General features: G+C 48.7%; 6 protein-coding genes across 6 annotated transcripts; 4 read left to right on the plus strand and 2 right to left on the minus strand.

Annotated features, from left to right (window-relative positions):
• Window positions 1-612: 612 nt before the first annotated feature.
• On the plus strand, window positions 613-1,627 carry VE01_02194 (uncharacterized protein; the record flags this gene model as incomplete). Its single annotated transcript, XM_018271705.1, has 2 exons — window positions 613-823; window positions 888-1,627. 2 exons carry the CDS (start codon window positions 613-615, stop codon window positions 1,625-1,627), a joined length of 951 nt encoding a protein of 316 aa, XP_018133612.1.
• Window positions 1,628-4,238: 2,611 nt separating this feature from the next.
• Window positions 4,239-7,227, minus strand: VE01_02195 (uncharacterized protein). Its single transcript, XM_018271706.2, has 11 exons — window positions 6,893-7,227; window positions 6,708-6,833; window positions 6,518-6,592; window positions 6,272-6,469; window positions 6,019-6,206; window positions 5,899-5,963; window positions 5,652-5,846; window positions 5,568-5,602; window positions 5,346-5,520; window positions 5,222-5,296; window positions 4,239-5,166 (listed from the first exon to the last, which is right to left on the minus strand). The coding sequence occupies exons 1-11, from the start codon at window positions 7,034-7,036 to the stop codon at window positions 4,433-4,435; spliced, it is 2,010 nt and encodes a 669-aa protein (XP_018133611.1). The 5' UTR covers window positions 7,037-7,227; the 3' UTR covers window positions 4,239-4,432.
• A 990-nt stretch (window positions 7,228-8,217) lies between these two features.
• Window positions 8,218-8,428, plus strand: VE01_02196 (uncharacterized protein; the record flags this gene model as incomplete). The annotated part of the gene is made up of 2 exons (XM_018271707.1): window positions 8,218-8,304; window positions 8,360-8,428. 2 exons carry the CDS (start codon window positions 8,218-8,220, stop codon window positions 8,426-8,428), a joined length of 156 nt encoding a protein of 51 aa, XP_018133614.1.
• A 1,677-nt stretch (window positions 8,429-10,105) lies between these two features.
• Window positions 10,106-11,459, plus strand: VE01_02197 (uncharacterized protein). The gene is made up of 2 exons (XM_018271708.2): window positions 10,106-10,517; window positions 10,626-11,459. Exons 1-2 carry the CDS (start codon window positions 10,231-10,233, stop codon window positions 11,296-11,298), a joined length of 960 nt encoding a protein of 319 aa, XP_018133613.1. The 5' UTR covers window positions 10,106-10,230; the 3' UTR covers window positions 11,299-11,459.
• ALD5_1 (aldehyde dehydrogenase (NAD(P)(+)) ald5) lies at window positions 11,196-12,579 on the minus strand (the record flags this gene model as incomplete). Its single annotated transcript, XM_018271709.2, has 3 exons — window positions 11,196-11,984; window positions 12,039-12,426; window positions 12,521-12,579. 2 exons carry the CDS (start codon window positions 12,577-12,579, stop codon window positions 12,045-12,047), a joined length of 441 nt encoding a protein of 146 aa, XP_018133610.1. The 3' UTR covers window positions 11,196-11,984; window positions 12,039-12,044.
• Window positions 12,580-12,975: 396 nt separating this feature from the next.
• VE01_02199 (uncharacterized protein) lies at window positions 12,976-15,073 on the plus strand. The gene is made up of 2 exons (XM_018271710.2): window positions 12,976-13,451; window positions 13,520-15,073. Exons 1-2 carry the CDS (start codon window positions 13,222-13,224, stop codon window positions 14,976-14,978), a joined length of 1,689 nt encoding a protein of 562 aa, XP_018133609.2. The 5' UTR covers window positions 12,976-13,221; the 3' UTR covers window positions 14,979-15,073.
• The last annotated feature ends 639 nt before the right edge of the window (window positions 15,074-15,712 follow it).

Genomic DNA, 15,712 nt, shown 5'->3' on the forward strand with positions numbered 1-15,712 from the left:
AGTTTCATTTACGATAGAGACGATAGAGACAGAGCAAACATAAACAGATGAAGCTTTTGCAAGCACTTACCGGCGCCCAGCGCATAGTGAGCAGTTCAAACACGATCTACGACAGAGGGGATTATCGTCAACCTTCAATCCTCAACTCGACGATTTCTTCCACAATCAGTGATTTTCTCCATCTCGGGGTATGTGTCCCCTGGTTTCGGTGGAGATTCGTATTCCCGTTCTCCGCTTTCAAGACCCGCCCCCACGCGTCGCGGGGCTCAATTCTCCCACCCACAAAAATGGGGACACGTGATTGGTGGATAATCTCCCCTCGGTCTTCCTATCGTCGCGCTTCTCCATTGGGATGGCGGGGTGATGGAGGGGATAATCAACACTGCCGAAATAAATGCGAGTTGGCTAAGAGCAACATGGCGGGGTTAAGAGGAGAGTTTTTGGCGTTTCAGCGGGCGGTGGCTTTGCTCTTCCTGACTTTTTCTCTATTCCCTCTTTTTCCCTCTTCTCTCTCGTCCTTCTTCATACCGTAAAGTCATATCTCTTTGACCAATTTAACTCTCCCACTCTCATATTTACTCATATCGTCCATCGACGACCCTAACCCTCACAATGGTTTACCCAGACACCTTCACCGGATTCCAAGTCTCCGGGCCCGCCCCCGCTGAGAAGCTCGACTTCACAAAGCAAGAGTACAAGCCCAAGCCATTCGAAGACTACGATGTCGACATCAAGATCGAAGCCTGCGGCATCTGCGGCAGCGATCTTCACACTATCTCCGGCGGCTGGGGCAAGCAGCACTTCCCCCTCTGCGTCGGTCACGGTACGCCTGCCTCCTCACCCTTCCCCAACTTCCCTACCCTCCTAAAACTCACACTCCCTCGCAGAAATCATAGGCACAGCCATCCGCGTCGGCCCCAAGGTCACCCTCATCAAGGAGGGCTCGCGCGTCGGCGTCGGCGCACAGTCCTACTCGTGCCTCGACTGCCGCCAGTGCAAGAACGACAACGAGACCTACTGCGTGCACCAGCGCGACACCTACGGTGCGCTGTGGGAGAGCACCGGTATCGTTTCGCAGGGTGGTTACTCTTCGCACGTCCGCGCGCACGAGCACTGGGTGTTCCCCATTCCAGATGCCCTGACCTCCGTCCAGGCCGCGCCTATGCTGTGCGCCGGTCTGACAGCCTACAGTCCTTTGGTTCGCAACGGTGCTGGCAAGGGCAAGAAGGTTGGTATCGTGGGTATGGGCGGAATCGGTCACTTCGGTGTTCTGTTCTCGGTTGCGCTTGGTGCGGAGACTTGGGTTATTAGCCGTAGCCACGCGAAGGAGGCGGATGCGATGAAGATGGGCGCTACGGGTTTCTTGGCCACCCAGGATAAGGAGTGGAACGAGGCGCACAAGATGACTTTCGATCTTATCATCAACACTGCCAACTCGCTTGAGGGCTTTGATCTCGGTGCTTACTTGAGCTTGTTGGATGTGCACGGTCGCTTTATCAGCGTCGGACTGCCAGAGGGTTCGGGAGCGGAGGTGCGCGCGCAGGATCTGCTGGGCAACGGGTGCTTGATCGGTGCTAGCCACTTGGGTAGCCGTCGTGAGGTGTGGGGCGAATCTGTCGTTTTATAGCAGAAACTACAGCCATGATTTTCGGTAGGTATATCTGTGACCCGACAACATCCCTAGGCTATTTAGAATTCTTTGGGTAAAGCAAAGCCTCGTCAGCCTCACGTTATTCCTACACACTTGCTTCCACCAGGAGCTAAGCGTCGTGATGATTAAATAGCGAATAAAATCCATTCATTCATTTAATCGATTGCCTCGAAGCGTCCTCTTCCTGATCAAAGATGGTGTAATCTTCATTAATACATTCCGAGACCGTGATATAATGTACGATGGGATGATAGATGCATTTAGAAGAGGGATGGTCTGTCTAGGGAAGTAGGAATAGGAAATTCGTCTCTTAGCCGGATCATGCTCCAGCGCATGCGTACTACGGGACCCAATACTGCTTAGGAAATTGCGAAAGATCTAGTCTCACGACTTGCCCTCCTTTTGTATGCCAGCAAGTCGTCTTTGAACGGTCCTACTAGAATCCCCATTGTCGCAGCCGATTATAGAGCCCCGTCACCCCTGATATTGTGTCATAGTTGAAAAACCATCACATACGACCATAGACTCAAGAGAATTAGACATCCCATCCGCTCTGCCATACACAAGCTTGTAATTCAGTGGATTGATGCTCTCAATCGTGCCAATAGGCATACCGTGGAATGTCAAAAATCCGAAGCTCGATACTTCGTTTATAAGCTTGGCGGGCGCTGCCTACAACCTTAAATCAGGACATCGTGTTGAAAAACAAACGTGTGCAAACAAGCAGCTGCAAACCATCTAAAACCAAGCTATTGTCTCGCAATGTCCGCTTCAGCGGTAATATCTCCGGTGCAACATTTAGGCGCAATAGCTATTGTTTCTCCTCTTGTGCTAGCCTATGCCATTGCTTTTATCGATCCATCAAATATTCTCCAACGCGCTTCAATCTTTCTGCTGTCCGTAGCCATAGCCGGGCAGCTGCAATACTCCGCTCCAGTGTTCACAGGGAATAGCACATATGATGGCATATTTATGTCATTGGTCTGGGTATTTCATCTGCATGCTTTCGATTTGGTATTACGGAAAGCAGTATATTTGGGCGAGGTGACGGCTCGAAAATCAGCTCAATCAGGACTCCAGCGAACTTATACAGCGTGGTGCCTTCTGTTTAACTGGCGCAATATAACCACGCCATGGACCGAAAAGGACCCTGAACCTTCGAGAGAGCGCCTAGGATATGTTCCGAGCAATGGCGTATTTGTGACAAGAAGAGTAGCTTATATCATCCTTCTGTACCTGGCTCTAGACGCAATGTTCTCATTCCTCCTAGCCCCTAACATGGAAAACGATATTCCTGAGCACAAGGAAGCAATTTCCCCCCGGATAGAGGCTGGCACACTCCGTATTATTGCTCGGGTTTTACCAGCTATACTACCTACAATACTACCTGCATTCTCCCTCTACGGCATGATTACAATCCCATACAATATTGCATCGATAATTGCAGTCCTCTGGGGTGGAGGTAAACCAAAGAACTGGCCTCAACCACTTGGTAGTTTTCTGGGCGGGTATTCATTCCGTCGATATTGGAGGTAAGGCTGGCACCTGATTCTTCGAAGTTCGTTGTAGCTAGTCGTTAACAGAAGATGTCGTAGGGCAACCTGGCACAGATTCCTTCGGTCAACTCTAGAAACTCTCATTTCTTACATCACTACTCACGTACTCTTCGTACCTCCCACTTGGGAAATATTCTCGCGCTGTGTTCGTCTCTTCCTTGCGTTCTATGTCACCGCCCTAGTTCACCCCCCTAGTGCGTTCGTTTTTGGAGAAAGCGCCTTTGCACTAGATGTGCCAAAGTTCTTCTTTATGCAAGCTGTCGGGATTGTGACAGATGATACATTACTCTATGGTATGGCGGTAGCAGGCCGAGGTGCAACTGATAATGTAACTGCGAAGAGGACGGCCAAACTCTGGGGCTATATATGGGTCATAGCATGGACTGCTTGGACTGGGCCAACTTCTACCTGGATTATTAAACGAAAATTGGTTCCGGGCAAAGACGATGTTTTGCCGTGGAGCGTAGTTAAATGGTTAGGATACAGAAACTAATGAGCGTTTAAGGTGCACACATTACCGTTTAGACCCTCGTTCTTTATAATGCAGAAGATGAAGCCCCTTACACTATCTCTCGCATAATGTCCACAGCATAAGCAATATTCACATGAACCCATTTACTTCTCTAAGTCACAGTGAATTTCATACAATTTGCACAGCCTAGTACTACACCTATAACCTTTGACCTAGAGGACTCGCGACCGTCCCAGAACCACCCACATTGTATTATAAAGGTGGTAAGTCAACGTCCATAGATCTGATATGTTGATGTGACAACCTACGTAGATACAATATGTTGGTCTAACAACGTACGTATATATGATATGCTCACAAGAAAACCTACGTAGATATGATATGTTCGCAGGACAACCTACGTCGATATATGATATTTCTTAAAGATAACGTCCGTCCCTAAGCGGCGGGAAACCCGGTGTGCCGGAAAAGACCAATTAGATCGCAAGGATCGCGGGTTTTTCTCTACTACGTCCCCTTTAAATCAACTACACAAAAAGGTTTTATATTTGAAGGTCTTCTCCTATCTGTGAAGAGGTTGACATGTGGACTCTGGAAGAGCTCAAGGACGGGACCGTATGCTGCAGCGACTTTTGAACGTTGAAATTTGTCTAATTTTCCGGCACACTGGGTTTCCGCCACATAGGGCTGCTAATGTCTGCCCTCGACGATCTAAGTTACTGTCTCTCTCTCCCTCTCCTCTCATCAAACCGCTCATACAACAATGTCCCTAGGACAAGCCACAATACCCGCACTCACTACTTCCTGTAGAGCAATGCCCCTCAACCGTTCAATCACGGGAGACAGAGTCGGAAACTCCTCTGCGAGCGCACTCCCTTCGAGCTGCGTATAAGTGAGATCCGCCTTTTCTGCCTCCCACGTGCCCATATTGGCCTTCGCCGTCACCTCTGGCGGAGAGAACGGCGTTGCTTCTTCGGATGACTTCGCTTCGAAAAGCCCCTTCAAAGACATCAAAAGGATCGGTCGGCCCTCCCAACTTGCGCTCAGCGAGAAGGAAGTTGGCGAAAAAGACGCGGCGAGCTGCGCGAAGAATACGGGCACCTTACCTGCTTCTCGATGTGCGACCACCGCATCCGCCGAGTCCTCAAATGCGGCTGCGCAGTACAAGTCAGGCTTACCGCCGTCACTGTCCTGGACGTTGTGCAGATAGAGGCCCAGGCGGCTGTAGCTGCGGTAACCGAGCCAAGGTACATTGCTGTGTTTCGTCAGGGCAAGGGTGGCGGTGGCCCATCCGCCTGGTTGGGCAAACCGCAAGGAGCTAGTGAGCGGCAGGAAAGTCCTGAGATAGCTCAAATGAGTTTTAAAAGTGACGTAGCTGGTGAAATAGCTGGATTGAGGCATTAAGCGTGGATTACCGAAGGCGTCTTGAGTAGGGCCAGGCAGTGGGCCGAAAATCCCTGATACCGTGAAAACAGCAGCTTTCGAGGCTAAAACATGCCTGGTTATTAGTTTTCGAATTTGTGGTTTCATTTTTCGACCTACCCAAGTGGTTGAGAAGGATGGCCTGCGCGTTATCGTGCGCATCGTGACCGAAGTTGATTTTGGAAAACTCTAGAGCTTCACAGATGTTGGTATAGAACAAGTAAAATATGCAGAGAGACCTCACGATCAGTGCTAATACCTCCAACATCATCGTTGTCACTATGCTTGAATGCAGCTGCACGCGAAAAGTTCTGCACCAGAGTTGCTCGGTCATATCGACATTTCATATACAGTTCGAGCCGTTCCGGAACTTCAGAAGGCGTGACGCCAAGCGGAAACAAAGCTCCAAGAGCAGCGCCCTGGGTTTATCAGTCCAAAATTAAATGAATCAACAGAGACATCTTACATCTTCAATAGCCTGCGCTCCGCCTTGTCCTTGATCTTTTCCGGCGTCAGTGAGAAAAAAAAACCATTGAAAGATTTGACCTACAAGGTAAAAAGGGGTGCGCGGCATCACCCAAAAGCGCAGCTTTATTATTAATCCAAGTTGGAAGTGACGGACGATCTAGGAGTTTCCAAAGCCTGATTGATGATTCATCGGCCATCGATAGCAGGACCTTGATACCCTCGCAGTACTCGTCATAAACAGTCAACAGCTGCTGTCTCGATGCCGAGTTATTCCATCCTAAACGCCGTCAATACTGTGATTTGGGTTACCCATCAAGAGACTTCTTCACCTTCTTTGCTTCCAGCGCTTTCAATTTCAGGATGCAAACAGACAAAGTTGAGCTCTGTGTTGTTCCTAATGTACATCAGCTAAAACACCAAAGCAAGGTGGTTGGGGCATTGTCACTCACCTGCAAGGGTAAATGACCAATCTTCTGTTTGTGCCCTCCCACAACTGCAGCTCGCCAGATCGCTCAAGAATCCAAGCAGTTCTCGGATCTGCCTTGACCTGGGAAACAGGAACCAAGAAGCGAAAAGCGCTGCCACCGGACAACTGAGGCTGGATATCTTGACCAGTAATAATACGACGCAGTACAGACTGGGAAGCAGAATAGGTCAGATCTCAAGCTGAGAAAAAACCAAGCCAAGGGGTCAACTACTTACATGCACACCGTCTGCTCCAAGAACCATATCTGCGCCGACCACTGTTCCATCCTTCAACACCAACGAAGGTGTCTCTGGGTCACATGAGATAACCTGCGACTGTGTCTTGATAATTGCTGGAATTCCTGGTCCGTCGAGCGTAGTTGCAAGACGCTTGAGCTCCTCGTGGAGATCTACACGGTGACTGAGCTGCCACGGCTAAAATATGTTAGTTGGATTAGAACATAAAGGTCAGGCGAGGCTTACGTATGGGTATGCGAGCGACAATTCAGCAATATTCTTCGTGCTAATGATGCTACCGTCCTTGGAATACAAGGTAACCTGTTCCATGATCAGCCCCTGAATCATATAGCCGCATAACAGCAACCACACATCAAGTGGCAAGGAGTGGTAAGGACCGAAGCTGGGCAACTGTCAGGTACACGCAAAAACCCACATGCTCTGCCTGGTTGGCGCCCCACTCCTCAGGGCGCGTACCAAATCGTCTCAAAAGACCATTTACGTTTGGTGGCAGGTGAATCGCCGCCCCGATTTCTACTGCAAATCGGGAGGACTCATATAGCTATAACCCGTCAGATTCTCATCATCATACGCACAACGGGGCGAGAACAGCGGACAGACCACAACACGGTGACCAGCTTGGCGAAGCGCGATAGCTGCTGAAAGACCTCCGATGCCCGCTCCAGCGATACATACATGCAGTGGACGCGCGGTGCTTTCAGGGTCAAGCTCGGAGGCCATGGCGGAGACTTCGTTGGATCCCATGGTGGTTTTGTTGATGGATATGATGACTGTGCTATTGTTGCGTTGGGTATGAGGAGTTGAGTCAGCACAGGGAATGGGAATGGGAATGGGAAGGCTAATATCTTGCCAACGAATTGTTTGCTACCTTGTTCTCCAAATCGAACATGTCTCGCGATGCTCGGCGCAAAGCATCTCAATCCCTAGGGAATGGATGGCCGGTGGAGATGTTTCTGGATGGCTTCCGCAACGGATTCGGATCCCTATTAGCTCCCAAGGCTGCGGGGCGGGTGGGAATGGTGCGGTATGGGCTGAAAAAACTACCCTGACTCTTGCAATTCCAACCCGGCGAGTTTCATCCGGTATCGCGTGACAGCCTAGGCTGCGAATGGGCGCGCACTTGAGGGACCGATGAAGAATGCCATTAGTGGAGGCAAGGCGCGAGGCTGGGCAGGTGTAAGGTAAGACCGAAGTGTCTCATACATGTTCCGGCCCAACCGCGAATAGGCCAGCCCAACCACGAGTAGTAGAGTAACATAGTAAATAGAATGAAGGATAAAAGAATAATATACCTTGGAAGAGATAAAGTATATGTTCCGGCCCAATCGCGAATGTGCCAGTCGCAAATATTACTACAATAAATTCTAAGTTAGCTCTTGAGGCAAACCGCTTAATATCAACGTCTAATAAATCTTCAAAGGCTATTGGTTTTCGAAGACTTGTTCCTAAAAGTATTTTAGCCCTTAAAGGGTCTTTACCGCATTCTCTTGCTAATTGGATCATTCAGTGCCAGAAACCACTGTATATTTTAGAGAGGCACACGAATACAGTGATAAACCTTCTCCCAAGACGGATGAAGCATGGAACAACCTTCTGCCTGTGAGTATCTTCTAAATCAAATGGTGCATTGTGAATTGAATGGATGCTCACTTCAGTAGCTCGGACGTGGCTACGTATTTGTGGATGACGCAGAGCACTATCTCCCGGAACCCGGAGAGACAACACCGTGGGGTCAGATATACTCTGTTGCGCTCTTCCATCAGCTACACTGTTTGAGTGCGATACGAGATCACTACTGGAAACTTTTAGACTCTATACTTAATCATGACGAGAAGTTGCAAGATCTTGCTGAAACGTTAAAATCGTCCCATCATATCAATCATTGTTACGACTGTATAAGACAGTCGCTTCAATGCTCTGGAGATATGTCGCTCGAATGGCCACGGACGGAGCCTTATGGCCGACGATTTGTTGCTGATGGCTGGAACATCCCTCATCAGTGCAAAAGCTGGGTAAGTTATAACCTTTGGCAACATAGTGGTCAAAGTCACTGATATTTTCAACTAGGATGCTATCATGGAGTATATGGACCATGCTCATTACAATGGGTCGCAGCGGTCTGATATAGCAAAGTAAAAAGTCATAGCGATTTTATATTCTCGTATCCAGATAGATGGAAACTCATATTATTAATACTGGTATCTTTAGGGAAATATATAGTCATTCAATTTACGTTCTTGGCCTACTGCATATTGATGCAATTCCAGCTATGCTTGTAGGGGGCCTGACTCTGCACCATGAATTCCCAGAACCTGTTCTAACCTCTGCTTTGGTGCGAGGTTCCCCAACCATCGACCTGTATCCTCTCACCATTCTTTTCAACAGTGGCCGACTCTATGGTAGTGTCGGCGGCGCACATCAATGCCTGTCTTAAGAAATTAAAGCAATGGTTAATGTGTTCCCATGAATATAATTGCGGATAGTCTCGTTCAGATGGCTTCCGCCATGAAGTATCACACTATCTTGGCCTTCCTTTGCAGAGCAGTAAGATATACGAACTAGACCTCTGCAGGTACAGTGATCAGTCACGAGTCTAAGGTCTTTGCAGAAGAAGCACTCACAAGCAATGTAGCTGATGAAACACGGATACAAAATATAGTTCAATTCCCAAGTCCGTAGGGATACCAGGCTTAAGCAAAATTTGCTCTCGGTGTCTTGGGAATGGTTTGGTAAATGGGCCTCAAGTAGTTATAGTTTCTAGATTAAGAGCACTAGCAAAATTCTCCTCTGGTGCAAAGACAACGTCTCGATAAGGTACTGCTGAGAAGATTAACCAATTCAATTTCACGCGAGAGGTACACGGGCGGATATACCAACATTCTGGTACGAGGGTCCTAGATCGTGGACTCGCTCAACGGAGGCTATAAGGAGAAAATAGTAGATTAGAAATGGTCTTATAGTAGGATTACAGCTAAATAGTAGTAGTAGCATAGTTTTAGAAGGGGAAATGGACAATAATAAGAGAATGAAAAGAATAAAAGAGACAAATGGAAGAGAGTTGCTTTAGGCTACACACTAGTTACCCTATTCATTTCTTAAAGTTGATTATCTTACTAGACATAATGCGCTAAGAGGACTATAGCGCATGATTAAAGTAGTTTTAGGAGGGGAACCTTACATCTTGTTAAGAGATGGTAGAACAAGCGTTCTTTCTTCTATAAACGCAGCTTTATCTTAGCTGTTACCTTAGTTACTAACATAGGTGAGGATGATAAGACTAGGGGGTTTTGCAGTTCCTACGAAGCACACCCCCTAAAAGATCGTTAGCAGCTTAAGCTTTGCAAAGGGCACGGCCCTAAAGACTAATGTAGATCGCTATAGATGATGTGATTAGAAGTATAAGCCATCCTGCATAAAGAAGCTCTATAAGAAGGCACCCTACTTCTAAAGAGCAAGAATCTTCCATCTTCAGTTTTTGTTTAAATCCACTAACTCCTCCGCCACCCTTCGTTAAGATCCATTAGTTTGACTAAAGTAAGATCATGATTAGGGTTGGGCTTTACGCTTATAATCTAGAGCAGTTGGAGAAACAAAGCGGTACTCTAAGTACTGTCGGCGGTTTGGGGCAAATGCCGTATTACTAACCGCCGACTGCACATTCAGATTAGATTGCGGGGAACCTTGCATTTGTCATCTACCTGCCGGTCGGGAATGCGGAGAGCCGGCTAGTAACTCATGCGTCCGGGTAAGTTTAATTCCGACACCCACCATTTCCAATGCGGGGAGATGAGCATCTCAGATTCTGTGCTAGGGAATCACGATACACTAGTTTCTATAAAACAGACATCATCGCTCTTTGTTCTCACTATGCCTCAAAAAACGACACCTGACGCCTGAAAACAACCGTCCCCATTCCCACTCTATAGAAAAATAACATCATGGCTACGAACGACGCCTACGGCACCAGTGGTGCCAAGGACAACAATAGCAAATACGACGCTGACTTCACACAACACGTCATTGACCTTATGAGCCCCGAAACAAAACCCAGACACAGAGAAATCCTTACCTCCTTAATAAAGCATATGCACGACTTTTGCCGAGAGGTCAACCTCACGCAAGACGAGTGGATTATCGGTGTCAACTACGTCAACTCTATCGGCCAAGCTTACAAGAAGAACCGAAATGAAGCATGGAGGGTGTGTGATATCCTAGGTATCGAATCGTAAGTACCACCTGTAACGTTTTACCGACAGTCGCCACCGGATTTGGCAGAAACATAATCATTTTCATTAAAAGAGAATTCCACCAATGGCTAACAATTTCTGTCCAGTCTCGTCGACGAGATCAACCACAAGATCGTCTCCGACGAGGGTCTATCTCCCACATCCTCGGCCATTCTCGGGCCTTTTTGGTCCCCCGAAACACCATTCCGGGACCTTGGCGCCAGCGTAGTCCAGGACATGCCAAAAGACGGGCAGCTCACGCTGTTCCACGGTACCATCAAGGACGTCGAAACCGGCAAGGCCATCTCAGACGCCGTCTTCGACATGTGGCAAGCTAGCACCAACGGCAAGTACGACGTCTTCGACCCCGAGAACCAGACCCGCCACAACCTTCGGGGCAAGTTCCGCACCGACGAGAACGGCAAATTCTGGTTCTACTGCCTAAAGCCGACCGAATACGCCATTGACACCTCCGGCCCCTCGGCAGATCTGCTCGGAATAATGGGCCGACACCCCAACCGCCCCGCCCACATCCACATGATGGTCACTCATCCAGACTACATTGGCGTGACGGCTCAGCTGTACCCGAATGACGACAGGTGGCTGGAGACGGACACTGTCTCTGCGGTCAAGGACGATCTGCTCTTGGACTTCAAGCCCATTCAGAACGACCCCAAGGGAGCTGTTCTCGATGTTGAGTATCATGTTCGTCTGCTCTCAAATAAATACAAGCCAGATTCCACTATGTTGATGGGGAACGCAAACCAGAACAAGTTCTGATTTAAGTCTAATAACGGCCGCCGGTTGGATATTTCTTTAGGAATTGCTCTAAATATTGCAGAGTTTTGTTCGTGTATATAGCATAGTGGGCCCGTAATAGTGATGATCGGAAAACAATAAAGAAACTCGATTCTAACTGCTCGAGAAGAACCAAAGAGGGCGCATGTTAGTGATTAGGTTAGTGTCTGCTGTGCGAAGGAGCCACGGAGACACAGGACCATGTAGATAACTATATTCTATAGCTTCATAAATACACCAAACCACCACGATGATTTGATTCCCATAACATGGTATCAATTGCCTTTGATCATTGATATATCGGACTGACCATTTACCTAGCAGACTCCAGTCCGTCGTTAGTTGATCAGAGATGAGCAGGTCATCAACAAGCCCCGGCTAATAGGTAGGGTGAACAGAAGAGCCTACCAATATTGCAGTGTCGTGTGGTACGGAGTCTTAAAGACCCTGTAGAGTTATACGTCAAGTGAAAAGTCGAGCTAATCCAGCAGCGACCTGACCTACTGTTTAGAATAGCTGTGTGCCTCGAATAAGCCACCCCCAATAAATGGATGTGTTTCATTCACGACGGAGGGACGCACAATATTAGTGGCAATAGCTAGGCCAATCTTCCACGACTACATGAGAAGTGGGAAGTTCTATAGGATGATTTGTCCATAGACACTGATCTAGCAGCTGTTAGTATGTTAGAGAGGGAGGGGGGGGTTGCTTAGACTACGTACTAGCTCCTAGAGTGTGTATGTGAAGGTGTCGATGGTCTTGCCCTCGATCTTGTCGGACCAGCTGCTGTAGTACCTTAAGCAGCTAACCATAGCGGCCACATCACCCTTAGCCATGGAGATGGCCTTTCCGTTGTCGAGCGACTCGATGGCAGCCAGCTGGTCGAGGTTTGCCTCCATTAGCTCGGACAGCTTAACGAGCAGCTTGCCACGGGCCTCGGGTGTAACCTTCCTCCACTCGCCCTTAAAGGCCTTCCTAGCGGCGGCAACAGCGACGTCGACATCCTTCTCGGTGGCCTTAGCGACAGAGCAGATGACCTTCTCGGTGGCGGGGTTAATGACCTTGAAGGACTTCTTATCTACGCCCTCGATGAACTCATTGTTAATGAAGCTGTGAGGAGAAAGTCAGTTTACTGTTTTCTGATGTTTTAGAAGGGGTCTAGGTTTGATCCTAGAGGGACGGGTGGGACGGGATACAGACGTACAGTCTAGTTGGCTGTTGGTACTTGCCGTTAGACAGGGTCTTAAGCTCAATGGTAGCCATTACGTCGTCGATATCGTGAAGTTCGTAGGATAGCTTGATATGAAATGGAAAAGAAGTTTTTGGGGTATTGAGTTGTTTAATAAAGGAAGAAGAAAGATGAGAGAGGAGGAAGAAGAAGAGAGTAGAAGAGGAGAGTAGTAGATTCGTTCGGGAGAAGTACCTTTCACTCAATGGGTCCTGGGCTGTCCTGAAGTCAGCCACGTTGTATCTAGACCCTCACATGCGCGGATGGCAACTTTTACGCATTGTCCCACGAGGCGCTTAATTGCTCGCAAAGCCAGGGTTGGACGCGGCATCACACTCACACGCGCTATGACGAAAATAGATAAAATCGTGAGCGGCCGCGGATTACGTTGCCGACTCCACATTTCACTTACACTAGTTCCGCCAAAGCGTCTTACAGTATCTCGGAATCCCCAGACCCCATCCAAGGGGCAATGCAAACGTCGCCAGTTGGCAGGATGACACCGGGAATCTTGGGGTAGGAGATTTGGCGAGCTATCTGGTCGGTTATCCGGGCCAAGCATTGCCACAAGCTGAGCTGTGTCTGTTAGAAGGAAATACAACCAACTACACACCCTGCTGGGGAGCGCTCAAAGATGTGGTGGCCGGTTACAACCACGGCAGAAAATGAGTACTTAAATGCGGCCCTTCCACGCGGCCGTTTCTTCTCCCAGTACTATCAACCACTACCTGCACAATGAACTTTGCTCTTTAACATCACTTGATAAAACAATGACTGCCTTGCTTCCGTCGTCACAAGAACATGTTAAGGTGGCTGCGACAACATCCGATGCAGACCAAGCCCTAGCTATTCTAGGATATACAAATGAGCTCAAGAGAAGTCTGTCAATATGGACCATCCTAGGACTGTAAGTGGTGCCAGGAGCAATTACCATACTAAGGTGATCGGAAATCTAACGTGCCGCCTCTTGACCAGATCGGTAGCCATCATGGCAGTTCCCGCCGGCCTCTCTGTAACCCTCTACATCACCCTTATCAACGGACAGTCCGTTACCATGCTTTGGGGCTGGGCTTTTGTGACCCTCGTCTCGGTTTGCACAGCCGCCTCGCTCGCCGAAATCTGTGCCGTCTACCCAACCGCGGGCGGACCGTACTTCTGGTCGGCCATGGTGTCCAACCACAAGCATGCCGCCCTCGCTTCCTGGGTCACTGGCTGGCTGAATCTGGTTGGCAACTTTCTTGCGACCACCAGCATCAATTTTGGCGGTGCCCAGGTTGTCCTGGCAGCGGCAACGCTGTGGCATGAGGATTACGTGCCGACCGCCTGGCATACGATACTGACGTTTTGTGCCTTCACCCTCTTGGCTGCTTCCGTCAACATTTTCGGAGTCCGATATCTCAATGCTATCAACGTGGCAGCCATGTGCTGGATTTCTGTCTCCATCGTGGTCCTCATGACTGTGCTTCTAGGTATGGCCAAGGACCAACGAACCGCGGGCTTCGTCTTTACCAATTACAACGCCTCGGCTAGTGGTTGGCCTACTGGATGGTCATTCTTTGTGGGATTGCTCCAGGGGGGTTATGTGATGATGGGGTACGGAATGGTGGCGTCGCTCTGCGAAGAAGTCGAGAGCCCTCATCTTCATGTTCCGAGGGCGATGGTCATCTCCGTTGTCGTGTCCGGGGTCTTGGGTCTTCTCTACATTATTCCAGTCCTATTCGTGCTGCCCGACATTGGCACCCTTTTGGCAGTGACGAGCAACCAGCCGGTTGGCATCATGTTCGAAATGATCACAGGCTCCAAACCTGCCGCCATGGGTTTGCTCCTGCTCTTGATCGGCATCTTCGTATTCTGCACCATTGGGGCGACTATAGCTGCGAGCCGTTACACCTATGCTTTTGCCCGCGACGGGGCCATACCAGGTCATCGTTTGTGGTCCCGTGTCAACAAAAAGCTCGCAATGCCGCTCTGGGCAACGTTGCTAAATGTGGCCGTCAATATCCTGCTGGCTGTCATCTACTTTGGCTCCTCGGCCGCTTTCAACTCCTTTACTGGAACCGCCACTATCTGTCTATCAACATCGTACGCCATCCCCGTCCTTATTTCCTTGTGCCGATCCCGGAACCCGGTTAAGGGGTCTACTTATTCTTTAGAACCCTTCGGATTCATCATCAATGCGGTGTCAGTCACCTGGATATTCTTCTCCATTGTTCTGTTCTGTATGCCCGTTTCGCTTCCTGTCACAGCGAGTTCGATGAATTACTCTAGCGTTATCTTCACAGGGTTCGCCGTCATCAGCCTGGTGTGGTATGTTGTATATGGCTGTCGTAATTATCAAGGACCTATCGCAATTATTGAACAGGACCATCTTTCGGGCTCTGAGGTTCATGGGTCTGCCACTGATTCTCTTCCCAAGAATGTCAACAAGGGTTAGGATTCTGGCATATCCTCGCCTTCAATATAGTGGTGTTTACCTCAAAACAGTTGAAGGAACGTCACAATATAGTATAGTATGAATGAAGTGTATATGATCGATTTTTAAGACTGTCCATCATCTGCTCACCAGAAACAATGCTACAACGTACTTGAGTCCGAAAGTATGCGGTTTTTATTTAGATTCCACGTGCTGGATCTCCACTTGTGTAATCCCTTTCTTGCCGAGCCAAAACAAGCTTGCGATACTGGAAAAGAAACCCCTCCCACAGCAGGCGGTGACGTGAATTACAGACGCTACAAACCGTTACACCCCAGGCACTATATATCAAAGGCAGAGTTTAGAGGCGGTAGCAGATTGGTAGCCCCACTAACCCCGCCTCATACGACACGTCATAAGAACTACCAACAACTTTTTATGGGAACTGTTTAATTACACACAGAAGGCACAGTAGTGCATGGGGAGCATAGGGGTTCAGCGCTTTCTCCACCCAATATCTCCTGATCCAACCGTCTTGATTCTCGTAATGCCTGCATGCATGCAGGATGGATTATGTCATGTTACGAGTCCAGACGCTAAAATGTGCAGAACGGCAGAAAGGAAGGAGTGCGGAGAGGGAGGGGGATAAACAGAGAGAAGGATAAGAAATGAGGGGGTTGAAGGTATAAAGGTGGGTCTGTGCTATCCATTTTCAGAGAGTCGTGGTTGGTAACAGGTCCTTCTACTGGTAATGT

Source organism: Pseudogymnoascus verrucosus (genome assembly GCF_001662655.1).
Source record: "Pseudogymnoascus verrucosus strain UAMH 10579 unplaced genomic scaffold scaffold_6, whole genome shotgun sequence".
Lineage (NCBI taxonomy): Eukaryota > Fungi > Ascomycota > Leotiomycetes > Thelebolales > Thelebolaceae > Pseudogymnoascus > Pseudogymnoascus verrucosus.

Bases quoted from the DNA above. Each gene is read 5' to 3' on its own strand.
- VE01_02195 (XM_018271706.2), bottom strand. From the start codon at position 7,036: ATGGGATCCAACGAAGTCTCCGCCATGGCCTCCGAGCTTGACCCTGAA. The intron at 6,593-6,707 runs GTGGGTTTTTGC...ATCATGGAACAG, and splicing joins GCGCCAACCAGGCAGAGCAT to GTTACCTTGTATTCCAAGGA. The intron at 5,297-5,345 runs GTGAGGTCTCTC...ACATCTGTGAAG, and splicing joins TGGAGGTATTAGCACTGATC to CTCTAGAGTTTTCCAAAATC.
- VE01_02197 (XM_018271708.2), top strand. From the start codon at position 10,231: ATGGCTACGAACGACGCCTACGGCACCAGTGGTGCCAAGGACAACAAT. The intron at 10,518-10,625 runs GTAAGTACCACC...ATTTCTGTCCAG, and splicing joins GATATCCTAGGTATCGAATC to TCTCGTCGACGAGATCAACC.
- VE01_02199 (XM_018271710.2), top strand. From the start codon at position 13,222: ATGCGGCCCTTCCACGCGGCCGTTTCTTCTCCCAGTACTATCAACCAC. The intron at 13,452-13,519 runs GTAAGTGGTGCC...CCTCTTGACCAG, and splicing joins ATATGGACCATCCTAGGACT to ATCGGTAGCCATCATGGCAG.